This window comes from Hemicordylus capensis, chromosome 1 (genome assembly GCF_027244095.1).
Source record: "Hemicordylus capensis ecotype Gifberg chromosome 1, rHemCap1.1.pri, whole genome shotgun sequence".
Lineage (NCBI taxonomy): Eukaryota > Metazoa > Chordata > Lepidosauria > Squamata > Cordylidae > Hemicordylus > Hemicordylus capensis.
The window spans coordinates 187,311,485-187,330,092 of NC_069657.1; the positions used below are offsets into that span (position 1 = coordinate 187,311,485).

The 18,608-nt window shown below is 43.6% G+C and overlaps 1 protein-coding gene across 30 annotated transcripts in view; it reads right to left on the reverse strand.

The window, feature by feature from the left end:
- The window catches only part of BAZ2B (bromodomain adjacent to zinc finger domain 2B), a 284,396-nt gene that overhangs the window by 68,556 nt on the left and 197,232 nt on the right, over positions 1-18,608 (reverse strand). For all 30 annotated transcript variants that reach the window (XM_053260587.1, XM_053260524.1, XM_053260510.1 and 27 more), the window contains 3 exons: positions 16,929-17,139; positions 7,501-7,593; positions 7,310-7,371 (listed from right to left, as the gene is read on the reverse strand). In XM_053260587.1, coding sequence (XP_053116562.1) covers positions 7,310-7,371; positions 7,501-7,593; positions 16,929-17,139 — 366 coding nt within the window. The remainder of the gene's footprint in view (positions 1-7,309; positions 7,372-7,500; positions 7,594-16,928; positions 17,140-18,608) is intronic.

Genomic DNA, 18,608 nt, shown 5'->3' on the forward strand with positions numbered 1-18,608 from the left:
GGTTGATGGCATAGTGCTTGATGAACAGAAGCTCTGATGACCAAGTAGCTGCTTTGCAGATGTCTTTGAATATGGTTCCAGAGAAATGTGCCATGGAAGAAGCACAAGCACTTGTGGAATGGGCTTTTATGGATCTTGGAGAATCAATTTTTTGAACTTTGTAAGCTAGTAATATAAGTTTCACAAGCCAGTGGGACAAACATTGTCTAGACACACAGTGTCCTTTTGAACTTCCCTTGTAAGTGATAAATAGGCAATTTGATCATCCAAAATCTTTTGAGTGGTCTAGATAATATAGGAGGACTAGCGAACATCTAGAGAGTGCATTGCCTTCTCCAGAGAGGAGAATGGGTCCCTGAAAAATGTAGGTAGAACAATGTCCTGATTTAAGTGAAAGTCAGATACAATTTTTGGCAAGAAATTGTGATCCATGTGCATCAGTACCTTATCTGGGTAGATAATATCCAATCCCCCTGCTAACTGAGCAAAGAGGCACCTTTTAAAAGTGGTAATTCTCTTTATTTAGCAGGGGGAGAGCAACTGGCCCTATCCATCCCCAGCAGAGCATCCCTTCAGCGGCTATTGCTGGTGTCTAGCTTATGTTCATTTTTTCGATTGTGAGTTCTTTGGGGACAGGGAGTCATTTTATTTTATTTTATTTTATTTATTTATATCTTTGTAAACCGCTTTGGGAACTTTTGTTGCAAAGCATTATACAAATACAAGACGCATTCGTATTTGATTGCGAATGCACCAATGCCACATCTGAAGGCTTAGAGCACATAGGAACTTGAACACAGTGCCCCTTGCCTGTTGATATACGAAATCACAGTTGCATTGCCAAGTTGAATCTGTATTACTTGACCCCTTAGTTGAGGCAGAAAAGCCTTCATTCCTAGAAAAACGGCTAGGAGCACTAAGAAGTTTATGTGAAATTGTCACTGTTGATCTGACCATTGACCCTGAACTTGATGGTCATTGCAGTGTGCCCCTGCATCCAGCTAGAGATGCATCTGTGGTGATCCACACTGATGGTGTTGTTTTCTGGAAAGGCATGCCACAGAGACAATGGGCCGGAATTGTCCACCATTTCAGCAAGCTTAGTACAGGGATAGATATTGTTTGATGTAGTTGTTGACTGTCCACATTTAGGCGGAACACTGAAAGGAACCACAACTGTCTCATTTTCAAGCGTGTGTATCTTACTGTTGTTTTGCAGGAAGCCATGAGTCTCAGAAGACATTGAATGTGACGAGCACACTGGGTTGGTAGAGCAGTGAAAGACATCACCAACTCCTGATGGAGTCAAACCATTCTTGTGGTAAATATGCTCTCTTAGTTTCTGTATTCAGTACCGCCCCTATGTAAGATATGCTACACACCGGATCCAGGCACAATTTCTTCCGGTTCACTTATATCCCTAAGTCCTGGAGAAGTGCTAATACATGAAGTCTGAGAACATAACTCGTTTTTTTCCTTTGGACACCAGTAGCCAGTCGTTTGGATATGGAAATATTGTAATGCCTCTCTTGTCCTCAGATGCGCTACAATCACTGCCATGCATTTTGTGAATATTCATGGGGTAGTGCAGAGTCCAAAGGGCAATACTTTGTACTAGTATAGTGCATCGTCCACAGTGAATCACAGGTACTTTCTGTGTTCTTCCCTGGTGCCTATGTGAATATAAGCATCCTTTAAAGCCAGCATTGCAAGCCACCAGTGGCGTAGCAAGCTTACAGGCGGCCAGGGGACAAAGTGTGGCCAGCCTCCCCCACCTCATTTTTCCATCAAGCGTGCAAAGCACATGCACACCTCAAGCCATGCCCCCTCACAACAGCAGCTCCCCTTCATATGCTAAAGAGTGGAATGCAGTCCTCCTTTATCCTACTGAATTCAGTGGAGTTTTACTCCCTAGTAAAGATGCATATAACCACTCACCCAGGCATTGGGACCTTCTTTATTTATTGTCAACCCTTCCTGCTTTCCAAGCCATACACTGCCACCAAGCTCCCTCGGCTCAGCCAGTCACCAAATTCAAACACCAGTGGCTCATCGTTACAAAGTGTCTGATTGGTTTATGACTGTACAATGTCAGATGTGCGACCACACCAGTGATGAGCTAGGAAATGTATTGCAATCTAAACAAAGACCAGTCTCTTGCATTCACCTAGGAATTGGCTCAGCGAGGAATGAGTGGGAGAGGCTCTGCTGCTTTGTTGGGGTCTGTACGTGGACATATGGCGAGTGTCAGCAGGGAATAAATGAAATCCATGCCCACCAAATTTCCATCAGGAATCACTGCTCCCAACAAAAAGCAGCAAAGCAGAGCGAAGGAGAAGGATATTAACGTGGTGCAATGCAGAACTTCGCACAGATGCCCTCCCACTCCACCAGTAGCAAAGCACACACACAACACAACAGATACACACCTTTCCCTGCAGATCTACACAAGTTTCTCCCCCTCCCCACCACCGCAACAAGACTCAATCTTCCAACGATCTGGGTTAATTTTTAATCCCAGCATCAGGGCTATTAATAATGCACCAGGTGGCATGTACTACTCCCTACAGCAAAAAATCTGCCGCCTCCCTCTCGCCCTTCACCCCACAGCCACCTTGCCCACCACGTCCACCACAGAGGGTGGGAGGGAATGTGAGGATGGGGGGGCGGGCCGCTGATACCTCATCCCCAGCCTTGGCCCAGACTCCTTGTGGTGCCCCCTGACCCTCCGGGCCTGGGAACAATTGTCCCCCCTTGCCAATAGATGCTACACCCCTGCAAGCCACTGTTCCTGGTACAGAAGTGGTAGTGTATCTTGCAACACTCTCATATGGAACTTTTTCACAAAGACAAACTTGTTTAGGTGATGGAAATCCATGATGGGACGAATCCCTAAACTACTCTTAGGGATTTGAAAATAACAGGAATAGAACCCTTCCCATCTCCTCGTCCACCATACAGGGATAATGGCTATCTCTGCCAACAGCTCTGAAACCTTGTCCTGTAGCACTGGAGTTTCCTGAGTAAACCGAACACCAGTGAAGACTGGTAAAGTCTTTAACTCTATGTCAAACCCTGCAGACACTATTTTGAGGATTCAGAAGTCCAGTGTTATGTGGTGTTATGCTGGGGGTATGGATTGCCAGTCTGATGAAATTGGCAATTAGTGTTGATATTTGAGGAGAATTTTGATTTTTCTAAACTTTTCCATCGTGGCATCTGTTTCTTCACTAAAGAACCCTTTCCCACCAAAGGGCAGGCCTTCTATTTTTTCTTTCATATCTGCCTGTAAAAAAGAAGAACAGAGCCAGGCATATCTTGTTAAATATATGGCTGTGGTCATTTATCTGGACTCGTCTCTGTCAAATGTATGGCTGTGCTCAGTTGTTGGGATATAAGAGCAGTGGACTTTGACATGGTTTCTTTAAAATGTTTCTTAAAGTCCTCTGGGGACAATGCATCCATATCTAGTTTTGCTGGTCAATGACCAAATAAACTTATCTATCTATCCATATCTAGCTGTAGTTATTCCACAAGGAATAATTATATATAGCCATATAGGTGGAATAATTTGCAATTTTCAGATAGGCATGCTGTTGAATAAACCTTCCTACCCATGACATCCAACGTTCTGCCTTCTTTGTTCGCAGGTGTAGGGTGGTGTTTTCCAGATGTCATAGTTGTGGCACAATTAATTACCAGCAAGTTTGGAATGGGATCTTTCAGTAGGTAAGTATTCTCACTCTCTTGTATACAGTACAGGCCCTCTAATCCTGTTAATGTAGGTGTAGAGGTATGTATCACTGCCTACACAGATTGCCCTGCTTGGGAAATAACTGGTAGGATAGGAAGTGCTATAGGTTGCACTGACTGAGACTCTGCCATAAAATTGATATACTGCATTATCATATATCTTCTTTATATTCAATTATGTAAGACGTACCCGTGGCTAATTCCAGCTCTTACAAGATTTCGCGAGCAGCTGTGGATAGCAATGGGGAGAAAATAGTGATGCCGGCCGGAGGAGGTGGCGGCAGTGGGCTGGCCCAGCTGCCGGGAGCAGGAGGCGGTAGCGGGCTGAGCTGGCCGCAGGGAGGAAGAGACAGTGGCAGGCCGACTGCCGGGAGGAGGCAGCCGCTGCCAGGAGTTGGCAGGTGGGCAGGAGGAAGTGGCAGTGGCAGTATCTGGCCACCTGGCAGGGAAGTTCACAATACCAAACGGAGTTGCAGAAACAGGATACGGCTCGGAACAGTTCTTCTTTATCGGGCTTGGCTGCAAGCTGTCGACACGAAAGTTGAAAACGTTGCTTTCCAGCAGTGAATAGAAAGCTGGTGATGTAATTTATAGTACAAGCCGAGAGCTCCCAGCTGGCAGGAATTCAAGGCTTATCAGCCCTCTGCAATTCAGGAGGTGTTTACTCCTCCTGATAGTTTCTAGCTGTGTTCTTCATCTTGTAATACGCCTCTGTTGTGGAGTCAGTGGAGGTTGCTTGTATAGCTCCTCTTCTGATTGGTCCGTCATGGTTTCTGCTGTCTCAGGTTGTTGTGCCTGCTCTGAATCATCAGCCGGATCTGCCTCAGCCATTTCTTGGAAACTGACAGCTGGGCTCTGCCCCTCAGACATCCCTGCATTGGCTGAAAAGTTGACAGTTTCCCCTTCCTCCTCGCTGTCTGAGATCGAGGGCGTGACAGGCAGGCCACTGAGGTAGAAACCCTTTGAAAGTTGTCGTTGACAGAGTACTATTATTTGAGTCTAGAATGGAGAGGAGTGTCTGAGAAGTAGTAGGATCCAATCCGGTTTTGATGCCCTCAATATCACCATTCTCAGCGTTGAAGGTGGGGGAAAGATCTCAGTGTTGAGGTATTACCTTTTTCGATGTTGAGGGCACTGGAGTGTTCAGTGTCGAAGGAATTTCTCCATCAGTGTTGATGAGTGTCAGTGCCAGAGATATCGAACATTGAAGCCTAGATAGTACTGGCATCGCTCTCGACAACCAAAGTTGATATCAAGTAATCGGCATTGAAAGGTGTGGCATTGAGGCTGTCGATGCTGACAGCTTTGGTGTTGAGTGAATGGATGTTGATTGATCTTCCAATGCTGTAGGTGCATCTGATTAGACTGTTCATGTTGTGCAGCCCTCAGTGCCAGTGTCAATACTGACTTCAATATCAAGGGAGTATCCTATCTCAGAGTTGAAGAACCAGGGCATCATCATATAAAGCAGTGCATAACTTGAGGGCATGATTTCTCCTGGTCTGTTTAGAGAAAAACATATCTTATAAGTTGTAGTGTTGTGCCACTCCGCCAGGTGAATTAAGCAGGAGTTATGGCAGTTTGGGGATGGCAATTTTGCTCCACATTCAGAGCACCACTTGAAAGATTTCCTTCCCCCTTCTAATAACATATCCATTGAGAGTAGTCAACTGGAAGTTAGAGTCTGAAACCTAAGTTCTGTCCATTTAAAATGTGATCTGTAGAGAGTGGTCAGCTAGGATTCCATGTCAATACCATAAAATCTGTCTAATAAAAGTATTTTTGTTTGTTTTTAAAGAACTCTGAAAGAACCAATTCTGATTGAGGAGCAAAAGCCTACAAGATCTGAATGCAATGGTGGTCGGAAAGGAATTGAGGAATATGGTATCCTGCTCACCTGAAATGAGTGTGGGCACCACAAGAAGCTGTAGCATTTGGCCCATGAGGTTCCTGCGCAGGCACAGAACCCATTTCTTATTTCTGGCAATGGATCAGCTTTGTTCAACTGCGTTTCCACGTTATGTGCAAATGTGGCCTACTGTTTCTGATTAGTATTTTCAGAGAGCGGAGAAGTCAACACAGCTATAATACAGCATTTGTGATACAACTGGCTTTGTCTGCACATATTTTTCTCACAAGAAATACATGTTAAATTCAAATGACTAACAAATAATTCTTTCATGTAAAATGGCTGTTAATGGAGTACATGGATCCATAAAACAGTGGCCCACATGTTGTGCAGCAAAATGCAGGCAATGCTGACCTGTCCATGAGGCTGCGGGCTTCTAGCAAAGCACTGGCAGTCTTGCGCTTGTGCGCAAATACTTCAAGTAGCACTCCAACATTCTGGACAGATAGGAAATGTTGCTTGACCATCAGCAACACATTTCCAACATATTTTTCTTTGCAGAAACAAACACTGTACCTTCACCACTATTAAGAAAGCTGGACACAGAATACTCTCAGTACTGGGAGGATTTCTCCTCAAGTACAGTGTTTGTCTCTGCACCACACATGTGCCATTCGAAAAAAGGGAAGCGTGGCATCCACCTAATCTAGGAAACCATTGGCTGGAGAAAAGCCCAGAGCAAGCTGTGCAACTGTGCACAGAAAAATATGCACAGGGAACATGCAGAGGAACCACATCTATGGGAACGGCCCCAATAATCCCCTGAATTTAAATGACACAATTCTAATGCGAAGCTCACTCGCCCCTTGGATACCCCGCACCACAAAGCCATGTGTGAAAAACTTCCAGGAGATTAGGGATATGCACAATCCAGTTCAGCTGTCCTTTTGCAGACCACCAAACTGGTTTGAAGGTCCGGTGGTTCAGTGCAGGGGGTGGGTGGGTTACCTTTAAGGTTCGGGAAGGGTGATTTCACACACACACAGACACACACACACAGAGCATTCACACACACACACACACACACACACACACACAGCATTTTCCCCACTGGCGCTTTCTTTAAAATCGCTGGTGCAGGGCAGCAGCGTACTTCCTTGTCGCCCCGGTCAGCACATGCACGTTGGGCATTTCCGGTTTGACGTTGACTGGGGAAGCAGTAGGAGACTCCTCCAGCTTCCCAAGAGCCAAGCCAAGCCCTTAGCTTCCTTCCCAACTAGGAACTAGGTTGGGTGAGACCATGTGTGCGGGGGGCTGGTGCAGGGTTATCTGCCCTGCAGATTTCAGCTATCCTGGTACCAACATCTCCCCCGACCCCAGTATTTCCTGCCACATGTTCTTGGGCAGGAAGAGAAAACTAGCCTGGAAAGCAGATTGGAAAGTTTGGCCTAATCAAAAAATACAGTGTTTTCTAATAATCTGGCCCATTTTCTGAATAAATTTGAAAATGTCAAGTGAGCATCATTAACAAGGTAAACAGGCTGATAAGTGATAACATTAATTACATTGCCTCTATAAGCACTTAATGTATAGCAAAATCCTTGTTCCCCTAATAACTTTCTTTGCCAATCTCTGGCTCCCCCAAACTAGTTATTCTATAGTTGCTCCTGTAATGCTAACAGCTGAAACAGGAAGGACATAAATTACCTGCTGTTTCATTATCTTTATCTGTTCTTTTTGCTTTCTTTTTGCTTCTGCAGCCATAATAGCTATAAATAAGGCAAAGGGAGAAAAATGACAGCAGTAAGTAAATGAAAGCTAATGGAAACCTAATATCTATGAATTCAACAACGCATCTTCAAGGGTCTAAGATTTCTAAGAAGAAGTTTAGTACTTACCTTGCTGTTTTTTTGCCTCTTTGGCAGCTCGGGCCTGTTCTTGCTTCTGAAGTTTTCTCAAAAGCTTGATTTGTGCTGCTTGCCTAGCAATTTCTGTAACACAAATACTAAGGGTATTACTGCTTATTAATACAAGGTCATTCCCACAGATTGTGGACTCATCAAAGTAAAGATGAAATAAGGCTGGATTTGGTCTGCACATATAAAAATGTTGACTTGAGAATTTTCTTGTCATGATTTCATACAAACAGTTCTTCTTTTGTTATTTCCTCAGGGGAACATGAATGTTTTATATTAAAAAGAGGGTTAGGTGTGAAACAATATAATTGTTTTTAAGCAAGTAGTTACATAAGGAAAGGGATACTAATGTATACTTCAAACTATCAAGCAGTTTTTTTGTAGGGTAAAGGAAAAAGTATTTATCTTACAATAATTGAAGAATGTCACTCAGAACTTGCAAGGTCAATGAAAGGATTGTTATGGTACTATAGGCTGCAGCAGTTACTATTACTTTTCTAATAGTAAACACATTTCTAATTATTTCTAATAATAAACAAATTAAGTATAACAAAAGATTCCTAGGTTAGAAAGTAAACTCAGGATCTGTCCCTATGGCCACATTCTTTTATATTGTTCATTTTATAGGGATATTCGTATCTCTCTTCTTTGCCCCCTCTTATTATATATTCCTGCTAGAACGGATGATGGATATGCATCCTTTTTACTAACTGATCATTGTGCACCCCTAACGCTATGTGCAATGTTCCCTCTAATTTTTACAATCAGTGAGCAGAAAGAGTCCTGGGTGGCAGCATCAAGGCAGTGCGCGCACATAACACACACACACACACTCTCTCTCTCTCGTTGTAGTTTTCTCTTTCCTATCCTCCTGCAAGCGATGGGTGCTGGAGGAACTGAGGAGGGGTAAGGAAATGTTCAAAGGACAAAATGTTGCTCTCCCTAGTCACATCCTTTTCAGCCCTGATAACAATAGGGCAAGTTGTGAATTTTTTTCCCACTTTTTCCACCCCTGCTGGGGGGAATCACTGGGTGGAGGGGAGCTGCCGCCGCTGCCTCCCATCCTCCTCCCTCCCGTCATCCTCTGGCTGCTCCATCTGCAGATCTCACGAGATCCACAGCTGGAAATGGAGGACGAGGAGGCCCAGCTGGAGAGGGCGAAAAGCATGGCAATCCTTCCCAGCTGTGGGTGGGTGTGTGTGTGTGCCGGGCAGTTGGGTGGCAGTGGCAGGCACAGCAGAGACTGTGTGCCCACCAGAAACTGCTGCGTGGGGGCCTGGAAATTGGTGTGTGTGCATGCATGCACACGTGCACTTTAGAGGGAGCAGTGGCTGTGTGTGGCCAAATTTGGTGTGGCCACATGTGAGCTGGTCTTGTGATAGTAAGCGTGACTTGTCCTCTTAGCAAAGCAGGGTCTGCCCTGGTTGCATAGGAATGGGAAACTTGATGTGTGAGCACTGTAAGATATTCCCCCTAGAGGATAGAGCATCTAGGCTCCAAGAGAAGAGCACTCTGGGAAGACCATCTAGGCTCCAAGTTACCTCCCTGGCATCTCCAAGATAGGGCTGAGAGCAGGCGCGTAACAATGATAGGGCAAGGGGAGACAGTTGTCTGGGGGCCCCACTGCCTGGAGGGGCACCCCAGGGGCACCTCATGTGACTCCCCATTGCCCCCTGCCCAGCCCCATAGCCTCTCAGCCACTTGCCCTCTTTGCCGTCTCTCCTGCTTGTTCTGCTGGCCCGCAATCGAAGCAGCAGGCAAGCTGCAAAGAGCTCCTTTTCTCCCGCCTCTCAGCTGATCGGCGGGTGGGCGGGGCTTTCACGGAGGCCTCGTGTAGGCCGCAGTGAAGCCTGAACTCGAGTAGGGCCCAAGCAAGCCAGGAAGGAGGAGGCAGCCAGAGTGTTCTCTGCAGCAGAAGACCCCTTGCTGCCCTGCTTAACCCAGACCAGCATTTGCCAGGTAGAGTGTGAACTCCTTTTTGTGGTTACCTTTCCCGCCCCCCCCCCCCATATATAGGGATCTGCTTGCCATAGGGCTTGGATATGGGGGGGGAGGGACCGAGAAGTCTCTGAATATTTATTTTGAAACAGCTTGGAAAATTTGCTGACTTAAAAAAAACTATCTAAAAAGTCCTATAAGTGGCTTGTTTCATGGCAGAAAATTGCAAAAACTTCTGGAACAGTATTTTATTAATTTTATTTATTTATTCATTCATTTATAAATGCACTTATGTTCAAGTTGTTTTGCAACCCAGAAGGTCTGAGTGAGAACTGTGAAGCATGTCTTGTGCTTTTATTTTATTTTTCTTGTGTGTGAACTGCTCCCCAATAACTTGCAGGGACTTCAGGGTAAATCTGGCCAACATGTGAATGCAGCACCTCCATTCCAGAGGAGATGTGTCTTAAAGGGCTTTAAAAGCCTCCTGTGAAAAACCTCCTGCAATCAAACTTGACTGAATTTGTTCAGAATTCTGGGAAAACAAACATAGGCTCACCCTGCATGGTTGAAAGTCTCCTTTGCTAATCTGCAGCGAGGGGCCCATTTTAATAATTCATCTTTCTAGTGTGTTCTAGGCATTAAAAGTAATACAAATGTATAGTACTCAATGTATATCACTATATATTGTGATGTGTGTGTGTGTATTCAGTGAAATGTATTTGCAGGCAGCATACTTATTTTGGAATATCAGACTTAAATCCTTGGGGGCCTGGGGTGTGCGGAGGCCCTGGACTTTGGGGGGGGGGCATTTTAAAATCTTGTCTCTGGGCCCACTCCAACCTTGCTACGCCCCTGGCTGAGAGAGATTCCTGCCTGCAAGCTTGGAGAAGCTGCTGTCAGTCCACTGAGCTAGATGGTCCTATGGTCTTAACTCAGTATATGGCAGCTTCCTGTGTTCCTAAGATTAGATCTGAGCTGGTTGAGGTATCAGTATTATGAAGACCCTGGCATTATACTTTGTACTACTTGTATTATATTTACTATGATTTGCACTGGTGTGTGTGTGTGTCTCTCGTTGGATCAATGACCATAATAAAGTATCTATCTATCTAGAAAGTAAACTCATGAAGCATTGCCAACCTGCCAACATTCTAGCAATTCACAGAGACAGCAACAGAAAATCACAGCAGTTTCTCCTTCCATGGGATGAGGAAATCTAGGTCCTTTTGGCACCACAGCATCCTGAGGATCTGGATCAAGATCCGTCAACAGCCATAAGGATGGGTTCTGTGCCTGCACAGGAAACCCATGGTAGCCATGCCTCAGCTTGCTGAGGCGTCCAAGGCTCGCCCCCATGCAGAGCATGTTATTTAAGGGCGGGCTGGACGTGATTACCCTCAGTTATTTTCCGACTGCCTTAGCGTTCTCTAAGCTGCAGCTCAAAATTTAATTATTCACTCATTCAGGAAATTTGTACCCTACGTTTCTGCTATATAGCACAACAAGTGACTTACCTTGGCTACAAGGTATCTGGATGGGCACTGCAACATTCATATACTTACCGGGGCCTCATTCAGACATCGACGAAACTGGAGTTAAAGGTTGCAAGCAAAACTGAAACTGTGGTTTCATGCAATATCTGAATGCTTCACAACCAAACCACAGGGTCCAGTTTACTGTACTTCCCAAACTGGAATTTAGACCTGGGATTACTCCTCAGTTTCACTGCTCTACCTCTGTTAGAAGGGGCCATTGTGTTGTCTGCATGCATCCACTGCTATAACTTTTGGTTACAGGTTTAAGTTGTGGCTGCAACCAGTGAGAAGCTAGCTCAGAGTAGCACCAACAACAGTTACACTCTAGGGCTTACCCAGCACTCCATGGTGTGTCCCCTGACCTAATGCCATGTCCCGCCCCACAAACTTCCTACTTCCTCTGCCTGCAACAGGCACACCAGGCCCTGCTGCTCTTATAATTAAAGGATCAGCAGCACTACCAGAGGAGCACTGCTTGAAGTCTATAATCATCACACACCCCCTTGAAGCTCCTGGTCAATTGTGAACAATTTCCTCGAGTTGTGAAGCCATGCCCACAGCCTGGCAACAGCATAACTATACAAGTGGGCAGAACCAAGCTCGGGGGACCAAAAACTCTAACCTGCCTTTGGAGTTTCCCAAACTGGGGATGGAGGATTGTCTGTGATGCAATCTCCAGTTTAGCATTTCAACTGCAAACTGCAGTTCTAAGCCAGTTCCTGCTATGTCTGAAACGAGCTTAAGTGTCCTGTGCTATTCCTTCAGCCTTTGTTACTAGACGTTGAGACTCTCAGACAGGACTCTGTGAGAAGTATGTTGCCCAACAAGTCTTCAACAAGAGCTATCTTAATGGCATCACCTTGACACACAATATGAGAAGCTGTGGGACCAGTGTTCCCTCTAACAGAGATTCCCAGAAGTTGTTGACTGCAACTCCCATAATCCCCAGCCAAAGGCCATTGCAGTTGGGGATGCTGGGAGTTGTAGTGAACAACATCTGGGAATCCCTGTCCAATCTGTGGTCTGAAATGGGAAACACCATCTCATGTCAAAGGTGAGTGTAGTCTATTAACTTGGAGAAATTTAGGAGAATGGGTCAGGTGCCACAAGACAAGCAGAAAAGGGGAAAAAATGCAAGCCCTTCTACCAGACTCCTTTTAACTGGTGAGAGGCTAAGGAGAATACCTGGGACTATGCATGCCAAGCACATGCCCTAATCCTGAGATATGGCTCTTCCCACTCAGCAGTGGTTGGTGAAGCAGTTCACTAGTAGAAACTACTGATTACCATTGTGGGGTGTGATCGAGATGAAGGGCAATCCCCATACTTACCAGAAATCAAAGATGGAGGCCGGGGGCACCTTAGTCAGCACCATGTAAGTGCACAGTTGTTAATTACTAGCCATCTGCACTTGTATCAGCAGGCTATGTCACAGGGGAGGAGGGGACTGCTACGCAATCAGCAACTACACAACTGCACAGTTCTAACTGAAGTGCCCCCTATTTCCACCACTGCCTCCCAATAGTTTCTGGTAAAGATAGGAATTTCCCTCCTATCATGATCACCCTGAGAAGTGGCTGACAGTTCCAACCGGAGAACTGCTTCACTGACTGTTGCTACTCCCACTAGAAAAACAGGTTGCTTACCTGTAACGGATTATCTGATAGTTATCTGTTGACATTTATATGGGCTCTGTGCCTGCGCAGCCCATTCGGGCAGAATTCGTTAGCTACTCATGGCACTGATAGCCGCCTTCTGTGTGTGCCCCATATCCGTTAATTTCAGCACCTTTGCCTCTCTGTTCTTTCCTTGATGGCCACCAATGGAGGACAGCCTGTTCTCTTTTCAAAAGGTAAGCCTCATTGTAAAGGTGAGGCTTTTTTGTTTTTTGTTGCTGAAATTTCTGCAGTGGGGACGGATGGGAGGGTCTTATGAATGTCAACGGATCACTACCAGATCATCTATTACAGGTAAGCAACCTGTTTATCTGGATCATGATCTGTTGACTCTCATAAGTATGGGTGAATTATGAGCTTTTCCACTGGAGGAGGGAACAGAAAACTATTTAAGTACCCTTTTTAACACACTCTTCCCAAAATTTGCCGCTGCTACAGAGTGAAGGTCAAGTGCATATTGTTTCACAAAGGTCTGGTCAAAGGACCAGGTTGCAGCTAAACAAATATGCATATTGTTTCACAAAGGTCTGGTCAAAGGACCAGGTTGCAGCTAAACAAATGAGTACCCAGAATGTTGGGGGGCAATATGCTAAATCATTGTAAACTGCTTAGAGAGCTTCCAGCTATAGAGCGGTATATAAATGTAAGTGCTATTGCTATTGCTATATCTTTGAATTTAATTCCCGACAAATGGGCTGCAGAGGCTGCATACGGCCTTGTGGAATGGGCCTGACTGACTTTGGTGTATCCACCTTCTGCAATTTGTAGGTAAGGTATATAGTAAGAAAGCCATTGCCTAGACAGAGGCAGGCCTTTATTTTTGTTCTTATAAGCTACAAAAAGCTTCTTTGTCCTTCTAAATTCATGCATTCTTTTAAAATAGAATAGCAATTATCTACGCTCATCTAGGCAATGTACTGCCTTTTCTAATGGTGTAGAAGGGTCTCTAAAGAAAGTGGGCAATATCATATCCTGGTTCAAGTGAATGTCAGTAACCACTTTTGTGTGGATAGCAGAATCTAACTGCAAGACCACTTTATCTGGGTGAAATTTGTTATGTGGTTCATCAATGCTTAAAGCAGTGAGCTCACTTACTCTACATGCTATAGTAATTGCTACTAAAAAAAAAGCTATCTTAAGGGACATCAAATTAAGATTTGCAGCTGCCATTGGCTCAAAGAGTTTTTCTGTTAAGGCTACTAAGACTAGAGACAAGCACCATTTGTCTATAGGCTCATGAACAGGTGCATACCCTCTTCAAAAACTTTTTGCAGTCCAGATGACTGAAAACGGTCTTTCCATTCCAGCCACTGTGGTGAGAGGAGATAGCAGCCAGATGGATTTTAAGGGAAACATTGGCCAAACCCTTTAACTTTAAACCTGTCAGTTACAGAACCTTTTGTATAGTGGCAGAAGTTAGGGAGAAGTGTTGCAGTTTAGCATACAGTTAAAATCTCCTCTATTTGCAATTGTAGTTTTTCCTGATGGAGACCTTCTTATCATTTAACAAGACTTTGTTCAGTAATCTGTCTTCCACACCATCAAGATGCAAGGTGCGTAGATTTGGATGTAACAGTCAACCTTGCTCCTGAACAAAACACTAAGTTTTATTGAAATAGCTGTTGTCCAATAGGCAATAGAAAGTCCACAGCCAGTCCAAACCAAACACAACAAAATGAATAGATTTAAGTTACATTTTCCAAAAGATTAGTCAGGAACAGTCCAGGGTAAAACCAATTAAGTAGTATATCTTTGTTTTACAGAATAAACAATGAAGAGAACTTTCTGAGGAGCTGTAGCAACTGAAGGTGTGAGCACTTTGGTGGTCAGAAAGGAACTGAGGGGCAAAGCCGCCAAACCACCAAAATAAACGGATATGGGTCATGCACCGAAGCCAGTTATCACCACCACGAGGAGCTAACCAATTCTGCCCCAATAGTCTGCGCAGGCACAGAGCCCATACTTATGAGTGTCAACGAATCACAATTCAGATCAACTAGGTTTCTTGAAAATGCAATGAAAAATGTTGCTGTGCAGCAACAGTTATGAAACCACAGGTATATGTATAATATTTGTACATAGCACAGCAGAATCTACAGTGTAAGACAAGTTCTCTTAGAAAAAACAACCACAACTAACAACACTGGAATTACTGGCAGAACATTTACTCCACAGATGCATCCTCTTTGGAGCAATGCATATGTGCCAATTTATGGAATCAGGAGCCATTGAAATGAGAATATCCAGGAGGTTGGCGTGTGCTCTGAAGCATGTGCCAAATGCTGGATAATTATTCTCTTCCCATAAGTGTTAGGAGCTTGAACTCAACTCTGTAGTGTTGATCACATTGTGAGGCACATATGTAAATATACAAGCACCAGAAATACAAATGAGAACCATCCCCCTGCCTGCCAGATGAGATCATAAGCTAAGGGCTCAAGTTCCACGATTAGAAGGTAAAATTCCTTTCATCCTTTGGATTCCATCAGTCTCTCCCTTGTGGTAATTAAAAGTCAGTAGTAAATAGAAATGAGAATGCAAGGCTGATAAGGAGCAGTTCCCTAAACTGCCAAACATTGTGCTTGCTGCTCCCCTGCTCCACCCTAAAGGAGACAATTGCTTCTAATGGTTAATATAATATTAAACTTTTCATTATTGTTGTTAAGACTGAGGTTTTGTGCCAGAGTCAGCAAATTTTCATGACAGTTCCTCATAACAGATCTGCACATCACATGTGATCTATTCAGGCATTCATACCTTGGTCATGTAAATAGCTATCTACAACTTATAGGAGCAGCTTGCTAGTAATTTACTATATGATCAATTTCTGGGGTTCCTGAATGTTTAGTGGGAGCTCCATGTGTCCTAGTGAAATAATCCTTGAAGTCCTCTGACAAATAATGTATTGTTAACTTGGAAGCTTGCAGGTTGAACTACTGATGTAAATGGAGAATTATTCAAGATTGTAAACTAAAATGCTTTATAATTAGGGAAACTGGATATATACACAGACTATCCCAAACTAGAGTGTGTGTGTATAGCTAACATACACAGATATTTTTATCATTCATTGGAATGTGGTAGAAAGGAAGGAGCCTCCAGATTTTGTACAGCTGATATGTATTTTAAATATATATTTGTAACCATAGGTTAGGAAGAAATTATATGTTTATTAAATCATCTCTTCACCTTGTGGATATTTCAAATGAAGATTAACAGAGGAAGAGAAGCAGAAATAATTTGTACTTAAAAAAAGCTGAACTAATTGTGGGGGGATCTACAGAGTGAAAAAGCCTGCAACTGTGGCCGCTCCAGCTCTGAAATTGACCTGGTACCTTCACCAACCCTCCCATCCCATCCTCCAGAGTACGGAAGTTGCTCCATTTGCTCCACAAGAGGAAGAGGAGAGGACTGAGAAAGGAACAGGTCTGGAGAAGCCATAACTTTGTACTTATTAGGTGACAATCGAGATTGCTGGATTTAAACCCTAAGATTTGGATGGATGGACAAAAGTTTATGTTTTGAGCTTTGGGGGTCTTCAATACCCTAACTAAATACATTTTTACAGAATGTATGTAACAAGTTTGTCATCAAATTTCTACAAGCACCTCCTACACAATGGCTTCATGTAATGTGAAATATGAGAATTTCATACTATTTCACGTAATGTGAAGTATGAAAATGGAACAGCTGCCACCATCCTGGATGATACCTCAGCTGTCCCAGTGCTCAGATATCTCGGCTGTCCCAGAATTAGGTAAATTAAACATATGATCATAATTTTCTCATTGACTATCTGTTCTGGATGAGCATCCGATTCTTCTTCTTAATATTCCACATATCCTAATCTGAAGATACAGGGGGATTGTGTGGGGCACTGAATTTATATTATCCTTGTTTTAGAGTCTAGCAGGCACCTTTAAGATCAAGCTAAGGTAAAAATAAGATTACTTCTTAGATCCAAGATCACCGGAAAAATCTACATACAATGAGATTCCTTCCTCTTTGGTCACATAAATTGCAATCCTGCTCTCCATTACAAGCTCTTAAAACCACACTTAATTCTACTGACTGAAGTGGAATTTAGCATGGATAATAAGACCCCACTGCTGAGAGCTTGAGTAGGAGGCCGAATCTGTGTAATAAGGAAATGCATATTACCAGAGGCCTATGACAGGTACTTGCCTTTAAAAACAGGAATATCAATTTCCAGTAGATACTTTTGCCATACATTCTGAGGAAGCAATAATAAAGCCCTTACCTTGGGCTTGCAACTTTCTCAATAGTTTAGCATCTGTGTTGTCAAGGAACTCGGTGCTACCGACATTTGGAGGTCGACCTTTACGACGTCTCATTTTTGATCCCTCTTTGGAACGCTGCCTATCTGGATTTGGTGGCCGTCCTCTCCGCCCTTCCATAGCTCTGATACGTGGAAGGACTTCTTCTTCTTTCAGCAAACACCACTGCATCCCCTTGTAATTAATATATTTCACAGAAAGGCATTATAAACACAAAATGGACAAAAAGATAAACATGTATATCAGCTCACATACATACACAGAAGCATATGTCTATATATCTGTTAGTGTTAGATCTGCAAACTTGATCTGATTTAATCGGCGGATTAGTCAGTTAAGGCTTTACTCACCACTGTATACATACATTTTGCCATACATTCTGGGGAAGCAACAATGAAGCCCTTACCTTGGGCTTGCAACTTTCTCAGTAGTTTAGCACACACACACACACACTCACCAGAATTTGTCTCTTTCAGATTTGAAGAAAAACACACTATTACTCCAACCAAGTTCCAAATGGTTGGTTCGAGGGCTGAACATGACAGAGATGCTTGACTGCATTTCCAGTTTCTTTCAATGTTTGCAAAGAGCAGCCAGGGGAATTCTGGATAGAAACCATGGTGCTGGAGGAAGAGGACTAACTCTTTCCTCAATGCCATTTTCCCTATTAAAGTTATGTCCCTGCACTACTATTTTCCTTTCCAGGGAAAACATACATGGAGCTGCAATTTGAAAATCTTTTAAGAAATCAGACATACAAACACATCTCTGTCTTCTTCTCCAATGTGGCCAAGTTCTACAAGTGATATTATTTTATGGCTTTTTAGTATTAAACATGAATGATCAGCTATAATAGTGTCCAATATAAAGTCCACTGCTTCCATGTCAATACTATATTGTTTTGGGCAGGGCCACCTCCATCTTGTACAGGGCCCAAGGTGAAAACAGTGTGGGACCCTCCAAAGACAAATCACTCTTGCTGTGCTGTGGTGCAGGGTCCCTAAGGTGAGGCCCTGAGCAACCGCCCCCTAGCCCCCGCTCAGAGAGGCAAAAAAGTATGAAGGAATTTTCAAATGTCTCCAAATTAGTTGTTACTAATGGCCGAGCATATTTAGGTAAAAGCCTTTATCAAGGGCTCTTATTCAAATATGTCTCAACAACTGAAAAAGACTAGATATGCTCTACTCCTTGTAGCGTTGTCCAAAGCAAGGCTATTGCTGTATTGCAGTGCGGAGCGCCTAAGCTGGGGCCCTGAGCAACCACCCCCTAACCCCTGCTTCAGACAACGTTGTTTTGGGGTTCTATTTTGCCTAATTATCCAAACTGAAAGGTTAATATTAGACAGAAGAGAAATTTACTAATGAATGTTTCCAAGTGCTACCTGTTGCTTTACAAGTACTTCAAACTAAGTCAAATTCATTAGTCAGCATGATATTTAAAATATATTGTTTTCATGCAATCATCTGTTATCACATCACACAATTTAAACTTAAATCTATGCTCTTTTATCCCAAATTCCTGTGGCTCCAAACACTGTCTTTAGTTTTAAGGGCCGCTTTCATTTAATTTGCACAAGAAGAGTCTTGTATTGTTTCTTAATCTTAAACAGGCAAAGTAGGCTGATCCCTTCTGAACTGTATCTC